The sequence below is a fragment of the Solea solea genome, chromosome 16 (assembly GCF_958295425.1).
Source record: "Solea solea chromosome 16, fSolSol10.1, whole genome shotgun sequence".
Lineage (NCBI taxonomy): Eukaryota > Metazoa > Chordata > Actinopteri > Pleuronectiformes > Soleidae > Solea > Solea solea.
This window is the reverse complement of record NC_081149.1, coordinates 18,653,204-18,669,845: the sequence shown is the minus strand read 5'-3', so window position 1 is coordinate 18,669,845 and position 16,642 is coordinate 18,653,204. Positions and strand designations below refer to the sequence as shown.

At 40.9% G+C, this 16,642-nt stretch overlaps 1 protein-coding gene across 1 annotated transcript in view; it reads left to right on the top strand.

Annotated features, from left to right (window-relative positions):
* The window catches only part of LOC131476100 (alpha-1,6-mannosylglycoprotein 6-beta-N-acetylglucosaminyltransferase B), a 52,637-nt gene that overhangs the window by 26,708 nt on the left and 9,287 nt on the right, over positions 1-16,642 (top strand). The window contains exons 8-12 of the mRNA XM_058654590.1: positions 756-925; positions 11,626-11,757; positions 13,293-13,426; positions 14,258-14,388; positions 15,159-15,164. Coding sequence (XP_058510573.1) covers positions 756-925; positions 11,626-11,757; positions 13,293-13,426; positions 14,258-14,388; positions 15,159-15,164 — 573 coding nt within the window. The remainder of the gene's footprint in view (positions 1-755; positions 926-11,625; positions 11,758-13,292; positions 13,427-14,257; positions 14,389-15,158; positions 15,165-16,642) is intronic.

Sequence of the window (16,642 nt, the reverse complement as noted above, 5' to 3'; positions counted from 1 at the left end):
GTTTGCTAAAAAATACACCTCAGTTCAGTAGGACTTCACAATCATATTGGAATCACGATCACGCTGATCAGCTGCCCGACTGTGTGCTTTTATTTTCCAATCAAAGCTGCTGCTGTTTCCTTCACCAAGCAGCTCCTCTTGAGTTTCCTGGATGCAGTCTGGACCACAGTGACACTATGTTGGAAGACACATATACAACACATAAATGATCAAAGTACCTTAGAAACAACATCTGAAGACGACATCACTTCATTTTCTCCTCTTTCTCTCCCTCTTTCACTCACTTTCTGTGTGTCAGTATTTAAGATAAGATAAGATAATCCTTTAATGGTCCCACATGGGGGAATTTGCAGTGTGACAGCAACTATCACAACAAGGTAGAAAGGTAAAAATAAGATACAACAACAACAAGATAACCAACAATAGCGTCACTATATACAGTGATGTAAACAGTGCACTCAGGGAAGACAGTGCTAGAATTTGCAGTATGAGATTGAAAAGGAGTGGGGAGAGAAAACTAGGCCATAGAGATTGCGCTGTTTAGCACTAGAGCTTGAAGGGAATTCTCATCTTTACCCACCGGTAATTTAAAGCAGTCATTGCACTCGGTGTCATTCTGTGGATCAGATCCCCCACAATTTCCAGATGGTCTAAGAAAACGTCTTACGCCACATGAAAAGTGGTGATGTAGTGTGCTCCACTTTTCTCCTGCTTTGACGTTTTTTTGTCTTTCTTGTTTTTCTCTCTGAATTCAGATTCTCGTCCATGTGGGTTTTCTGACTGAGGAGTCGGGGGACGTCTTCAGTCCAAAGGTGCTGAAGGGGGGTCCCCTGGGCGAGATGGTGCAGTGGGCCGACATCCTCACAGTTCTCCATGTGCTGGGGCACAACGTCAAGATCTCGGTTTCAGTCAAGGAGCTGCACGGGTAAACAAGGTTTTACTTATTCCTCTCTGACCCTGTTATTTTCTCATATTGCTTTCAAGCTGCAGGCAGAATCCCAGCACACACACACACACACACAGCTCTGAGATGTGTTGTTCGTGTCATTTAAATTTTATGTGGGGTATCTATGCAGGAGTCATCTGCATTTGTATAAAAATACAAAACATCTGCCGTTGTCTTGAGCGTTTTCACTGCGTGGAAAGGCTTTGCTGTCGTTTGCCGATGCTCTCCACCTGATGAGCAGCCCAATCTTTTGCTCCGCATGTTTTCAATCACCTTTGGCCACACACTGTGGCTGTCTCTCCTTCCTGCAGAGTTTCTTATCAGCCTGTGGGCTTGACAGCATCTCCACACCTCCTTGTGTTTGAGATAACATGACCATCAGCCCTCACGCCAATGGACACGTACTGCATTATTTAAGCTGAGATGAGATGGGTGCATTGAAACGTTTGAGATTACTGATCGCCCCACTTTTGGTGTATGTGATTAAGAGTTAAAAAAAAAAAATCACAAAGTTCCATCTCTGGACATTTTCTGGAGGCTGTTATCTGTCGGCACTGCCCTGGCCTCATGGCGACTGCGTACATGGCTGCATTTGCTGTTGTGGATTCCTGAAGCAGCAGGCCGATGCTAATGTGTGCTTGTTATTGAGCACTGTATCTATCGCTGTAAGGAAGAGGTAAGGGTGCTGATGAGTTTGAGTCGCCCTTTGATCTTAAATTTCAGCCTACTTTGATAAGAACAGACTGGCGAGACCAGTGAGGTGGGAAAGATGGTCGCAGTAGGAGTGCCTTTGTCGGCCATGCTATTATTTACCCCACTAATTGGTGTCATGGTGTGCTGAATCGCCACAGTCTGCCTACTTCGGGAGCACCATTAGAGAGGCTTTAAAAAATTGCAGAGGTTCTGACTCACTAAAAAACATCAGCCAAGGTTACAGCTGATAACGGTCTTTGTGTGATATTTTATGTGTCCACTTTGAGGTTATGTACGTTGATATACGTAAGTGTGTCCATTAAGCTTGATAATGGTCTCAGTTCCCAGCCTGGGATCAAATACCCCGTAAGTAAAATATAAAATAGCGCCAAGTATATTTTAATGGCCTTGTTAAACTGGCCAGTTAATGACAGATGCCGAACATTCTCTGACTGTTAATCAGTAATGAAAAAGAGAATGTTTTCTCCACGTCCCATCCTTGTCTTCTACCACATTAAATTGACAGATTGTTACGTCGGTTGTGCTCCCACTGCTTCCCTCAGGCTTGTATCTATTTACATTTTCTTCTCTCTCCCACTCAGGCTTTAGAATGAAGCTGAATGTCCTGCTGTGGCTCTCGTGTGAATAGCATTGTTAATGTGTTTAGTGCTTTTTCCCGATCGACAGATTAGCCTCACTGGGTGCTTAGTTACAGTGGGAGTTAGACGGCTACTTAGCATCACATCAATTGGCTCTATAATTTGCAACACTCTCGCTCTCTGGTGGCTTCACGGAATAGTCACTTTGGCTGACGTCTTCTCTTTGCCGAAATAAATCAGTTACAGTCGCACGTTGCGTCTTCACATTAGGATCCTGGCTCACTTTCACGGCAGATTCTCCAGTGATTAGCTTTAAAAAGAAAATGCCCCTTTTTTCTGTCCACACACGGCAACGTTCTCTACAGATGCACCCCTGTGGAAGCTCTATTTGTAGGATTATATAATTAATTGATTGATTGGGTTTCCTCCATGTCAGTCACTCCTGTTGCTGAAATGACAACAGTAACTGGTTATCCATTAAATATAGCACACGTTTGAATGAAAAATCAAACACTTAACCTAAAAATGTAACACAACTGGCAAACTGTTCTGTTTTAAATACTGTTATTAGGCGTTGGCGAGATTTAAATCTCACAAGTGAGATCTCAGATTATACGGATGATACAGGGAGCAACATTTAAAATAGCGCTGTGCACTGTGCACAACAGATGGCATAGATGTCCCTGTATCTGGATCATCTCGATTTCATCAGGGATCACTGATTGCGTGTCATCTTTATGAATGACGGTTTCATTGAGTTACTACTTTTCATTGAACGAGAGGTGCTTTACGGTGCTGCTCTGCGTAAAAATATATAACATAGTTGTAGACTCTGGTTAATTATCTTATCAGAGGCTGTTAAAGTCAAAAACACTGCTGAGTGTCCCGTGCGCTGATGGTGCTGTGAATGCTGCACACTTCAGTGGAAAGTAATCAATATTTAATCTCTGAAGCTGCATTTTTATTTGTGTTTCCAAACAGACTGTCAACTCGCTGGTAATGATTCAAACACCGTAGGTGAAAAAGACTCCCTTTAAGATTACAGTCTTCACGTAGTAGCATCTATTCCCACTTTCTACAGACGCTCTCCTGTCCCGTTGTAGTTCAAAAGTGCGAGACTTGAGATTTGTAATTTGAGTCAGAAGCAGAGTGATGGTGGTAAAAGAAAAGTAGTGCAGCCTCCTCCTCTTGTCTGTCCTGGATTTACTGTAATTGAGGTGGAGACGTTGACATCACTTCTGTCAGTAACACTGGCACTTGTCGCACTCCTAGGGGAGGACCCCACAGCAGTCTGCAGAGTGGCAAAGACAGCTGTTATTTTCACTCCGGGGTCTCCCCTCCTCTCTCCCTCAGAGCGACATGGGTAATTAGCCAGCGACAGAGCGTGGCGTCTGAACACCTGAGGAGTGAGGAAAACGGAGGCGGGGTAAAAATAAAATGGAGAGTTGGGGGGGGACCTGTTGGGTACAGCGAGTTCTATCAGCAGAGGGAAGAAACGCTCACACTGCCACTTAGAGGGGTTGCCATCTAGAAATAATCTGAAGAAACCAATATTGTTGAAACACCACAATCTCGGTCGAACTCTGCCGAAACTCTCTCTCTCTCCCCGTCTCCCTGTATGTCTCACACTGATGTAATTTCACGCTCCTTCCTTTTCTCTTTTCTGTCTTGACATGGAGGATCTGCAGAGCTGCTTTGCCGATGAATTATGTCTAGACCTCAGTGTGCGCTTAACTGATGTTAGTATCAAGTGATCAGTATCCCAATTAAATGATGCACGGAATGTTTCTGTCATTCAAAAACCGAGCCTGATAATGAGGCGCATGCACACTGAATGTATAAAATGCTTGATAATCAAAACATTTTTTTTTTTTTTTTTTAAACCTTGAAGCACCAATAAAGAGTCTTATTATACCGTCAATGTCAGGCTGTGCCTCCATAAATGCTGATGCACTCTCACCCTACAGCCTTCGGATCGACTTCTGTTTCTGTGCTTTGAACGTGAATGCAAAAACAGCACCGCAAGAAAATAGAGCCACGTAGGCCGGAATCGCACGGCCAACAGTGAAGTACATGGTGAATAAATTAGGTTATCAGGGTTTTCCTTTGTCGCAACTGAAGTATGTTTCCTGTTCTGATTAGACTTTAGCCGCCTGAAGCTCAGGACGGGCTTGTGATAGGTTGTGCTTACACTCAAAAGGAAGAATGAGTGCGACCCTTGGAGTGAGTTTCACACCATTTCATCTGCATCCTTTACATCTGTGCATCACATCGAGCGATCCCCTCGTCTTTAATCAACCCTCTGCCTTGGGTCACATTCTGCTCAGTTTGGATGCTTGCTTTCACCGTCGCACGGTGCTCGTCTGTGAAGCTTCTCATTCCTCTAGGTCGTTATTTAAAGTCTTGATGATCCGTGGTGCTCAATAACGGCAGAATCTCCCTCGTGTTCAACCCAAGTATGAGGCAGATCAAATATGCAGATTAATGATGGGACCATACCGCTTTTTTTGTGTCTGATACCGATCCAAATTCAAGTATCTACCGATACTGCCATTAATCCAATAGTCGTTTTAGACGATTTATGAACTTTGAAGCTGTTAACAACACAATTTTTGTTCTCCCCAAAAAGAAGAAGTAAACAGCACAAACATGACTCTATAACATGAATTACATTTAATAAAATACATTTTTTACAGTCTGTGTATAGTGAAGTTTGCGATATATAGGAGTTTTGGATTGTATCAGCTTTTACATTTTTATTTGTACGATATCCGATGCAGTGATTGTGACCAGTATTGGACTGATACCAGTACTGACCGATAACGATTCTAGAACTACTTGTCATAAAACATTTCACTTTGTAACACCTGATGTGTGGAGAGTAGATAATTGAAGAAATACGGCTCATTTGCACAGACACAATTTGACTTGTTCTTCGTGCTTTAGGCAACAAAGTCAATTGTTTGATTTTCTGCAGCACAAAGACACTTTTACCGCAGCTTAAGAAAAGGAGGTCTTCCTGTGATGTTGACAACTCGGAAAGTAAAAGAGAAAAATGAGCAAACACACAAATGAGGCGTGTGTGGTTTTTTTTGTGCACAACAATCCATCTCAGTAAATAGAAAGGCAAACTTCTGTCATCTGACACTTTCCACGGATCTTAGTATTGTTGATGTTCCCCTCCATGATCATGATCGCACATCATTTTCATTTAAAAACAGAAAATAATGAGCTCTCGTCGTTTTTCATGCTTGTACAAAGCTGGCCAACACAAAGGGCAGAGTGTTTCTCACGTGCTCTGCAGCAATTTCCATAAGCCCTGTTGAAATGGGCTTAATGTGAGCACGATGGTGACAACGCGCAGGTTTTGGTCTCCTACCGCTGTCCAGCTGTCCCAAGTAATGGATTAGAATTCAACACCTCACTCCCTCCGCAGGCCGACTGCAACATCAGCTCTCCTCCCTGCCCATGTCATTCTCTTCACACTGTGAGCTCTCTCTCTTTCTCCTCAGCCTGCCACCTCAGGTCTCAGTCTGTGCCTCAAAGTCTGCCTCAGCCAATTCCTGTCCCTGTTGGATATTTACGTCCTTCCTAAGTAATGCAGTGTGTACTGCGGCTCTCTGTTTCCTCAAACTGGCGAGTTGTCCTGGTGCCAGTGGCCAGCTGTGTGCCCGATGGTGCTGTCAGGAAATGTACTCAAGTCTTAAACCTCTGTTCTCCTCTTTGGAGTCTTTGCTTTGAAAAATCCATCCGTTTTTCCACTAACTTAAAGACATTATTTAGTCCTTTTTGTCTTTTTTTTTTTTTTTACTGAATGAAGTTAAAAATGATTGTGCGCAGGCAAAGCTTGATGTGGCTTATGTCTCCCTGCCAACTTCAGTGTCATCCAGATTCTATTATATACACATTTAGAAGCGTTAGGTTTTATTGGGGGACATATTCAGTCGTAATAAACCCAATCAGGGATTTATTGCTGTAGATGAATCTTTAAAGAGGAACGCTATCACTGAGCATGCTCGTGGACGTGCCGCTGAAAAGAAACAAAAATGTCCCCAGAACATGCAAAGGCATGGTTTATTTTAAATGTGTTTAAGAATATTATAGAGGGGCAAAAGCTGACTGGCCGCATAGACCGCTTTACTACAGAATGAATTAATTGCTTTGGGCTTTTCATAGGATTTGTTGTTAATGATGAAATTATAAAGTAATTCCAGCTTTATCCTTTAATCTTGTGTGTGTGCGTGTGTGTGTGTCTGCGAAAAATAGAGTTGTGTCTGCAGGTGTATGTGTGCTTGTAGTGCTTGGCTGGGCAGAAAATGATATAAAGGTATATTTTGGCTGAAAAGTCATATATACCCTTTATATATATATATATATATATATATATATATGTATATATATATATGTATATATATGTGTATATATATATATGTATATGTATATATATGTATATATATATATATGTATATGTATATATGTATATATATACATATGTATATATATATACATATATATGTATATATGTATATGTAATTACTTTACCTCCCAAACATACACACACATACGAACGCTGCAAAATGCTCGTTAAGTAACATTCGTGAAATGTTGTGTTTGCTAATTGCCTCTTTGATTGTCAACTGAAACATGTTTTTAACGAGTCTATTTGCAGATGTGTGCATTGTCAGTGTGTGTGTGTGTGTGTGTGTGTGTGTGTGTGTGTGTGTCTGCACAAGTGCGAATCCGAGCTCCACTACTCGTGTTGCTTGAGGACAAAGGAAATGATTAATAATTATAACATGAAGTAATGTGTCTGTCAGAGTTATCGAAGAGGTGCAAGTGTGTGCATGGCTTCACACTGCCGTTATTTATGGTAACCGTATAATTCTATACCGCGTTGGAAAATGTATATTTTATATATAGTATAATTCAAAGACTTGGTGCGCCGCCCAGCCTTATAGTGCCCGTGCTTTCTTTTTCATACTTAATGGCTCCTTAATGTTCTTTAATCCCTTTACTCTTCCCTTAAAGTTTCATATGTGCAAATAAAACTGCAGCACCTTTAGTGGATCTCTGAGGAGGGGAGTCATGCACTAACACTGTAATATAGTGTAGCTGCTCTGACATTAGTGCAGCGACTTCAAATTAGATTCATATTCGAATGGAAACTCACATAGTGGAATCCCAAATACACGTATCTTTAGGAAAGCACGCCAGTGTGTCAGTCGAGCTTTATTTTATATATATATTTTTTCAAACATATTAAATGTGATTTAACCCTTTAACAACAAGCAAAGTGCACTTTGCATTTCCGTAATTACGCAGCGCTTGCTGCCAACGTGTAGTTATTACGGTAATTTCACTGACTCCAAAGCAGGTCTTTGTCACCTGAGAGGAGAGAGTTGGAAAAACACCTGTACATAAATAGTTTCCATTTTTGGCCTGTTTTTGGACATTGAGACAAAATGTTTTTTTTGTTTTTTTTGTCTTATACTGTTCAAATTTCAAATGTAACACACAAAATCTGGGGTTCATGTACAACTACAGTACAATGGAGGGGTTATAAAACTTTTCTTCATTTTAAATTGTTAAAGCACTATTTTAACATGCAGTAGAACAAGTTTTGAGGCTTAGGTGTGCTTTACAGGTGATTGTCTATAGCATAGGAAGTTAAAATTAGATAGAAATTAGTTAACAATTCAGATTTTGAGCAAATTTATAGCATTACAGTAAAAATAAGCCGAGGCATGTGAAGAAATAGACATAAATATGAATTGTAAATTGTATAGATGTATATTTATACTATATAATACACACAGAAAACACACACATGTATGCAGCCGGTAGAGGGAAAAATACACACGGGCGTGCATCAAGGCTTTGATGTGGTGTGAGAGACTGGACTGTGTTGTGTCGACCAGGCTGAATACTGCACACGGCATAGAGCACGGCAAGAAAACAAAGCCCCATTGTTTGTGTAAGCACTGAATTGCCCGGCTGTGTACGTTTGACTGATGAAACCGCAGTTTAAAGCACCTTTGGCTGACACACTCCTGCTCATTATCCCTTATATTGTAGGAGAACTGGCCACCATGCCCGTTTCCACAAGGCTGCAGTGCTGACTAAATATGTTTACTGTCCAGCGGAAAATCGATAGGCTCTCTCTCTTGTTTTGCTGGTGTGTGCGTGTGCGCGCGTTTGTGTGTGTGTGTGTGTGTGTGTGTGTGTGTGAGAGATCGCTCCTGCAAAAAGAAGAGGATACAGTTTGACAACACAGAAATAAATAAATAAGTAAAAAGAAACCAACACTAACTGGTATTTTCTTCAGTAGTCATAACCAAAGTGGGTCACTGATGAATTCAAGAACTTAAAAACAGGAAGATATTATGTTTTGAAATTGGACCAGTGCAGTGGGGCTAATTATGTGGCTTTAGTTTGTTTGTTTGTTTGTTGTGACAGTATCATTCCCAACAACTTACCTGACAAAGAAAAAGGTTTGACTTTGTATTGGCTTTTTTATAAATCTGTGCACGCAGTTTATGAGCTGCTCTCAGATTATTAGCCTCAATACTACTGTGTTAAACGGTGTTCTTGGTTTCATAAACCTCTAATGTGGTTTGCGAAAGCGCAGTAAACCGGACCGGCCGAGATTATTATTTTTTCTACAGTTTATTGAGATGTTCTTGCGTTGAGTCCTTAATTCATCTGTGGTTACTCTGTGCAGGACTCGGCTCCTGTTTTATTATTTTGGATTCATGAGCTCTATGCAGTTTTGATGGTGGATGGTGAAGTGGATTTTCAGCATCTGGTCAGCACTCTTGCCTTTGCAGCAAGAAGACAGGTCTTTAGAACAAAGGTCTTTCTGCATGGAATGTTGCATGTTCCCCCCAGTGTCCGCTTCTTTTCTCCGGTTCCCTCCCACGGTACCATGTTGAATTGACCGTACAGTAGCTGTGAGAGTGGATGGTTGTCTACGTGGCCCTGTGATGGACACACTGTCCAGTGTGCAGCCCGCCTATCGTCCTATGTCAGCTGGACGGAAGTTATAAGTGAGTTTAGTTGAAGCTCCAAAAATATTATTATATGCCCTTACAAGTAAAGGAGTACAACTTTGTGTTTACTGTTATTTATACTGTACTATATATTATACAGTACGTACTCTACAGAACCTGTTTAACCACGTCCATTTCGCTCGCCGAGTGTTGAAAGGTGACATCGAATGCTTGTATCACACATATATGTTAGTTATGGAGGTCTACTTACATATATTAACTTGTTTTCATGGTTAAAATCCTCCTAATCGCTGCAAACGAGCCGATCAAAATATCTCCTCACTGACGCTCTCGTCAGCCGCGCTGTTTCAGACCAAAATCACACCCCCAGAACGTGGACTGTGTTGTGATTGGCCAGCCAACGAGAGCTTTCCCACTGAAAACTTAAAAAAACTTTAGGGTTTCATAAACGAGGTAATGACGCAGATACACACACAAACGCAGCGTTAATTGGAGCTTCCGGTCTATGTGGCCCTTTGAACACGTCTGCCCAGCCCCCTCCTCCGCTCTGCTCATTTGTGTGCTGTGTGGATTTTAATAATAATAAATGCCCAAGTTTGACAAAGCGGCACTTTGTCTTTCCGTAATGAAAACGGACGTGCTGGCTTGTGTTTTCCTCACACAAAGTGCTGCCGTGATCCCGACTGAAAGCTGAGCACTCAGAGAGCTGTGCAGTACTCTGTCAAAGCCTGCAACTCATTTCTATTTTCTGTTTTTCCCTAACAAAAAAGGGAAAATCTCTGATGTTTTTTTCCGTTATGCCTCATGTTTTAGTCCGATGATTCTTGATAAGAACTTTAAGCACTGACATGTCGTCTCATAAATGTAATAAATGCAGTCGATACACGAAGAACATTGACATGTTTGCCCTTTGAGCACTTTAATATATGCATAGCAAAAATACATATGGTATACAGCAGCTGTGTTCTAATCGCCTCTTCCCTCATTCAGTGTCTTTAAGAGAACAACGCACATGTTCACAACACAGCACAGCACTATTGTGGCATTCTTGAGGCCAGCTATGTTTGCGGTAAGTGTTAGGATGGCGTAATGACTTCTGCTTGAAAGCAGCCATCTCGCTAACCGCCACAGGCGCGCGGTTGAACGAGTGCGCCGTTTGTCTCGGGTAATGTGTGTCTTTGCTTGTGAGTCTGACAAAGTTGTGCAAACAAACTGCGAGACTCCTCCGTGTGAGGCATCGCCGCTCGGTAGCACTGAATTCTGGGGCTGTTCAGTTGAATGGCTCTGCTGTCATCGCGCCGAGGGCACTGAGATGCTTCACGATGCAATTGGGTGCCTTCATTCTCCCTGTCTTCTGTACTCTCCTGCTCTCTCTCTCCCTCTCACCCATCCTCAATTCATGTATGCGCCCTCTTATCCACTGTTGCACTGAAGCTCTTCCACCAAACATTGGTTTTATTTACTCTCTTGATCAGTTCTTTGTATTAGTGTATGGATGTCAAACATATGGCCCATGGGCCAGAACCAGCCCACCAGAGGGTCCAATCCGGCACGCAGGATGAATTTGTTAAAATGCACTACTATATTTTTCCAGTTCCAGATACCTGTGACTAATGCACATGTGTGAATGGTAAACTTTACACAAACTAGAAATTTCAGGTTGTTCATGATGTGTTTTGTAAAAAGATACTTCATGAAATGTAAAACAATGGGAAAAGTTATTGTTGTTTATAGGTGATTTTTATTTTTTTTTTATCAAATTGTGCCATATGTGGCCCCCTGAACTAAAATGAGTTTGACACCCCTGTATTGGAGTATGGTTGTGTGAAAGATGCACGCACCCTGGACAGCCAACTTCTACGGAGAACCAAACGTTCACACTCAGACAAGTTTAAGTATGCCTCTCTGTACTCAGGAACTGCATTATAGTCTGAATGGGCAACAGGAGACCTCTGGACTCTGACTCCATTACGCGCGTTGCTTCTTTCACATGTGAATAAAAGGCTCTGTTAACATTTACCTTCAGTTTCAGTTTTACCTTGTCGTATATTGGATAGAATAAAACAGACTTTTCACCACTGTTGATTCTCTTTAGTCATACTTTCTGAAACTAAACCGCATAGGAGAGTATTGACTTCCAGGTTACTCCGGCACATGCATGTCCAATGAACCTGAATCTGGGTCATGGATGCAGATTACTTCTGATATGGAGCTGAAACATTTGTCTTTATGCAGATTGTTTAGACCTTACTTCACGTTTCCTTTCCACTCGTCCAAGTGGAAAGGATGGTCGTCCATACTTTTTCTTCCTCATCTCGTCTGTGGATTTATGCCACTTTGCACATATGACTAATCTAATATAATCTACTGTCTGCAGCTTTCTGGGTGTCCCTCCAGGAGGAGGAAGCTGCCCCTTGAAGGGACCGCTGCCCTTTGACCTCATCTACACTGACTATCACGGCCTGCAGCAAATGAAGCATCACATGGGTCTGTCACTGAGAAAGCACAAGTTAGTTTGTTTTTCTCTCACTCTCAATAAAAAGTGTCAATTCTCGTCACATTTCTGCACATTCTGTTTGTTTAGCGAGCTGGCTGGTGATAGAGGCTCATTTTGGAATTAGGATGAAAAGTATTTTTATATTGTTAAACAAATTAAAAGAGTTGCTGGAGGCTCTGTTCTCTGATAATTGGCGACTCTTATGTTGGTAAAAAAAAAAAAGGTTTAGTCTTTAGTTCAATCGTGGAAGCACTGGAGCATTTACAGTGTACCACAAAAATAGCCTATCAAAACAAAGATAAAGCTAATTTGATCGGCTTTTAATGCAAGCCAAAAATCTCGGCCCGCAAAATGTAAAATTCGACAAAGGAAAAGAATAAAACATGTTTAGGGAAATAATTTGAATGTGAATGTACAACAGAAGGATGTGTGCATTTGTTAAAATAGCCAAGCAGCAGCCGCCTGTCTCTATAAATCATCAGAATTTAATCAAATCGAACTTCCAGCACGACAGCAGCGAGAGCCCCCGTTGAGTTCAACCAGAATCAGTCAAAGGTCAACAGATCGAACAATACTCCACCGATCAAAGAGTGACAGACCAAACATTTGAATTTCCCCCCTGGTGCTGATGCTAATTAGAGATGCAAGGCATTGATACCGCTTCACAGATTGGAATCATCTTTGTAAACTTTCCAAATGTGACTTTTAAATGTGCCAATGTGATTTTAATACTCTTTTCTCATGGTGACTGTTCTAAATTAAATGTTCAGTGTAGCACTGTGCTGACGCTGTGTAGTCTATTCCCCGTTGCAACAATGTTCATTTCCAAACAGTCTAAAAACTGCAGTGCATAAGTTTTAAATACTAACCAATATCTGTTCGAGTCAAACCACTGTCAAATGAGTTCACATCATGGCATCGCAGCCTAGTAACTCCTCACGACCCTCTGCGTTGCTCAGTGTAGCTTTGTCTCGATCTTGTGTTGACCCTCGTGTCTTTCCATAAATCGGCAACACCAGCAAGTGAGACGGCTGCAAACGGGTTAGAGTTTAATTGAATTCTTCAAGACCAAATAGAGGAAAAATAATAATAACCTCAGAACAACAACAAAAATGACGCACTTCAGCTTTTAGCACAGGAAGAATTTATAATTTCAGTGAACAATATTGATCCATGTGTTCGATTGGTAGCGGTCTTTTCTCGCAGAGACCCTGTAATGGTCATGAAACTTAAGGCTGTGATTTAAAACCTCAGTCGTCTCTCCTCGAGGCTCATGACGGTTCAGATCAATGAAGGAAACCCAGCTGTCAGGGGCATGGATATCTATCACCAGTGACTGCTTTACAAACCACTCAAGTTACTGTTATAGCACTGAGATGATCAGTTTTATACATGAATGTGTTACCTTTGGTGAAATAAGCCTAAAAATAGGATTGTTTTACACCTTTTTTTTTTTTACTAATTCAGGGCATACTGCCTGACTTAAAAAAAACACGACGACGTCTTTGTTGTGATTGTAGCTCGGCCAATTTCTCATTTTGTCCCAGGTGCCACATACGAGTGATAGACACCTTTGGTACCGAGCCTGCTTACAACCACGAGGAGTACGCCACTCGACACGACTACAGAACCAACTGGGGCTACTGGAACCTGTATGGCCAACAGTACATGACCATGTTCCGTATGTCAACTTTGATTTCTGTCTAAGATTTGAAGCGACTCATCTTCTTGGCAAACTAGTCGATTAATGGCCTGTGTGAATTCAAAGATGATGATAGAAGGTGTTCTGTCTGCTGGCCGTCACAGGCGGCAAAGACTTTGGGGGCACAAACACCTCAGAAGTGGTTCAGAGCAGCTGTGCCGGCACAGATGCCCAAAACCACCAATGACTTTAAATACGCGAGCACACGAGCACGTCTTTGCCACCTTTGATGGAATCAGTGGCAGGAGAAACTTTTTGCTGTTAGTTATATTCTCCACTTAATTAGATGGCGGTGAGAAGTGTCTGCTGTTTCCAGAACACTGTTATCACAAAGTGCAACGGTGAGAGAGGTGTTTGCCCTTCATCTCAGGTTTGGAAATTAACAAAAAAAAAATATCCCTGTTACCTTTACACTTGACAGCTCCCCTTTGTGTGCAGCTATTGTTGTTGCTTTGACACATTGTAACTGTAAGCCCTAAATCTAGATAGAGCAGGATGACGTTGTTGGTGTACAATTACAATGACCTTATCGAGCAACATGCAAATGCACTTACACTAGTACAGTAAGATGCAAGTTAAATAACCTTGTTAAAAATGTCTCAGCTGTACTATTATGGAAAACAGTCATTCATCATTTCTAGGGTTTTTTTTTTCCCCACATTTCTCATAGTCGTCCTTTTACTCTGTTTTTCCCCACATGCACAGCAGTCTAAATTTCCAACAACAGCCAGACACACTTTCTGTTTCTTATCTGACATGAAATTGGACTTGTAACGTTGCATTGCCAATTGCTTTGTCTGTCCTTGGCAGCCCACACTCCAGACAACTCCTTTATGGGTTTTGTGGCCGAGGAGCTGAACGAGACGGAGAAGCTGAACATTCAGAGGAACAAGGTTAACAACATGGCTGTTGTGTATGGTAAAGAAGCCAGCATGTGGAAGGTCGGTATCGCACAATACTGCTGTGAATAAATGCAGAGCACTTTGTGTGTGCATGCTTCTTATCTGCAAGAGTGCGCCATTATTTCACCATGAGTGGATTCATATCATGTTTGTATTGCGTTTGGTTTCGTTTTTCTCCATAGCTATAAGTACAGTGTATAATGGGGAGCTTACACAACGTATTGATGCCATAGAAAGTGCTTTGGATGTGGCAATCTCAGTATAAAAGTGTAAGAACAAATGTGGAGGACGTTTGAATATGAAATTGCTGAGCTGTGAAACGCCCACTAGATATTACACATCTAAACAACTCCTCTAGGATTGTCTCCTGAGGTGTGATGGTGAAAGAACAATTGGTTTTGTTTAGAGTAAATTCTTCCTCCGAGCTGCTGGCAGAGGTTCCCGGTGCTTGCTGTTACTTTGAAGTGTGCCGCTGATTCCCATGGTTTGCCTCACTCAAATCTGAACACAGCTCTGTTCCTATGCTGTTTAAGCTTCCCCTGTTTTTCACGACAAAAATAAAAAGACGGCAATGTCGTGTTTGTACTGTGTGTCTAAAATATTGCCTTGAGCGTCAGGATCTCTCCAGACTATAAACATGCCCTCGCTGAGCACAGCCTTCCACCTCAGTTTTTAGAGTGATAGGTCCCTTGATACTGAAAATGACTAATGTCACATTCTGTCTGTCACTCTGTATACCCACTCCCCTCCTCTTCATGCTCACACGTCTGCTTTCTCCCCATGCAACTCTGCATTCACCATCCACACAGCTGCAAGTAAGTACACACCTACTTTTCACCTGTATCACTTGTATGAGTTTTCTTCCAATATTTTGTTGGCCAGCAATATTTTTATAGGGACATATACAAAAACATAGACAGTACTGCTTGCATGTTGTCTAATTCATGTGTCATAGTGTTTGTACCATATGCTAATTATGCTAATTGACAGAGATAGATGATGCATATATAAAAGTAAACCTTGTTATCAGTATAAAACATGTAATAAAAGCAGAGGTGGAAAGAGTACTGAAATATTCTACTCAAGTACAAAAGAACCACTATTTTGATAAAATTTTACTTCAGTACAAGTAAAGGTACTGGTCTAAAAATGTACTTAAGTTAAAGTAAAAAAGAAGCTGTTTAAAATGTACTCAGCGTAAAAGTTACTTTTTTTTATCAAGGTTGGGGTTCTTTCTTGTAACTTTCTTTAGAACTCGCACATAAATTGTTTTTAATTAAAGGCAAAACCTTTACAAATTGAAGTGCTGACAATATAAAACATATTATATATATATGTATATATATATACATATATATATCAGTCAAAATAGGTCAAATGTCATAAATGCTTTAACTTTCTTGTTATTTTGCGTCAATTCACCTGTCAAATTTTTTTTTTAATTTTAATTCAGGCCAACGGATGTGATTTAACGGATGTGATTTAAAACATGTACAGAAGTACAGTACTTCCAAAAAAACATGCTTAAGTAAACATAAAATTACACATTTTTAAAAATAACTTCAGTACACAAAAACCTACTCAATTACAGTAACGCGAGTAAATGTAATTCATTACTTTCCACCTCTGATAAAAAGTATAAAACATACAATAAAAACACATTTAAACATTACGTTTCATATAACATCTATAAGGACTAAGCATGTATGCAGGTTTGTTGCTGAATCAGCCAGGATTTGGTAGCTTTTTTTTGTTTGTAGCTGCTTTCAAATGTCAAGTAGCAATTTCCAAGATTTAGCTCCTTTTACAGAAAAGGCTGTCTGAGCAAAACATGCTTTACAGAATCTGATTTTTCACTTTCCACTTGCTGCTCTGGTTGTCTCTGAATGTGTTTACAGGTAGAGGTGCAGGGGCGAGGGCGTTCAAACATTTATAGCGTCACATAGTGAAAATCAATACAATTGCCAATGCTCAAGCTCTTTTATTTAGTTCAAATGTGACAGAGATGGTACCTTGTTTTTTGTAGCCAAGATTTCCAAGGCTCGGTTGTCAAGATCCACATACCAGGCACAATCAAATGGCAGTTTCTTATCATTTTAAAACAGTTAAAGTAACTGTTTTACAGATCTTTTTGACATGACTCTTAGAATTTAACCGAGAATCGAAATCTATCCCTACCCTCGGTTTCCTGTTCAATGAGCTCACTTTTAATTGTAACAGTCGGGGATTCTGTTATAGGGAGCCTTTGTAATTGAAAAACAGAACCAACAAACAGAACAGAGACAACAAACAA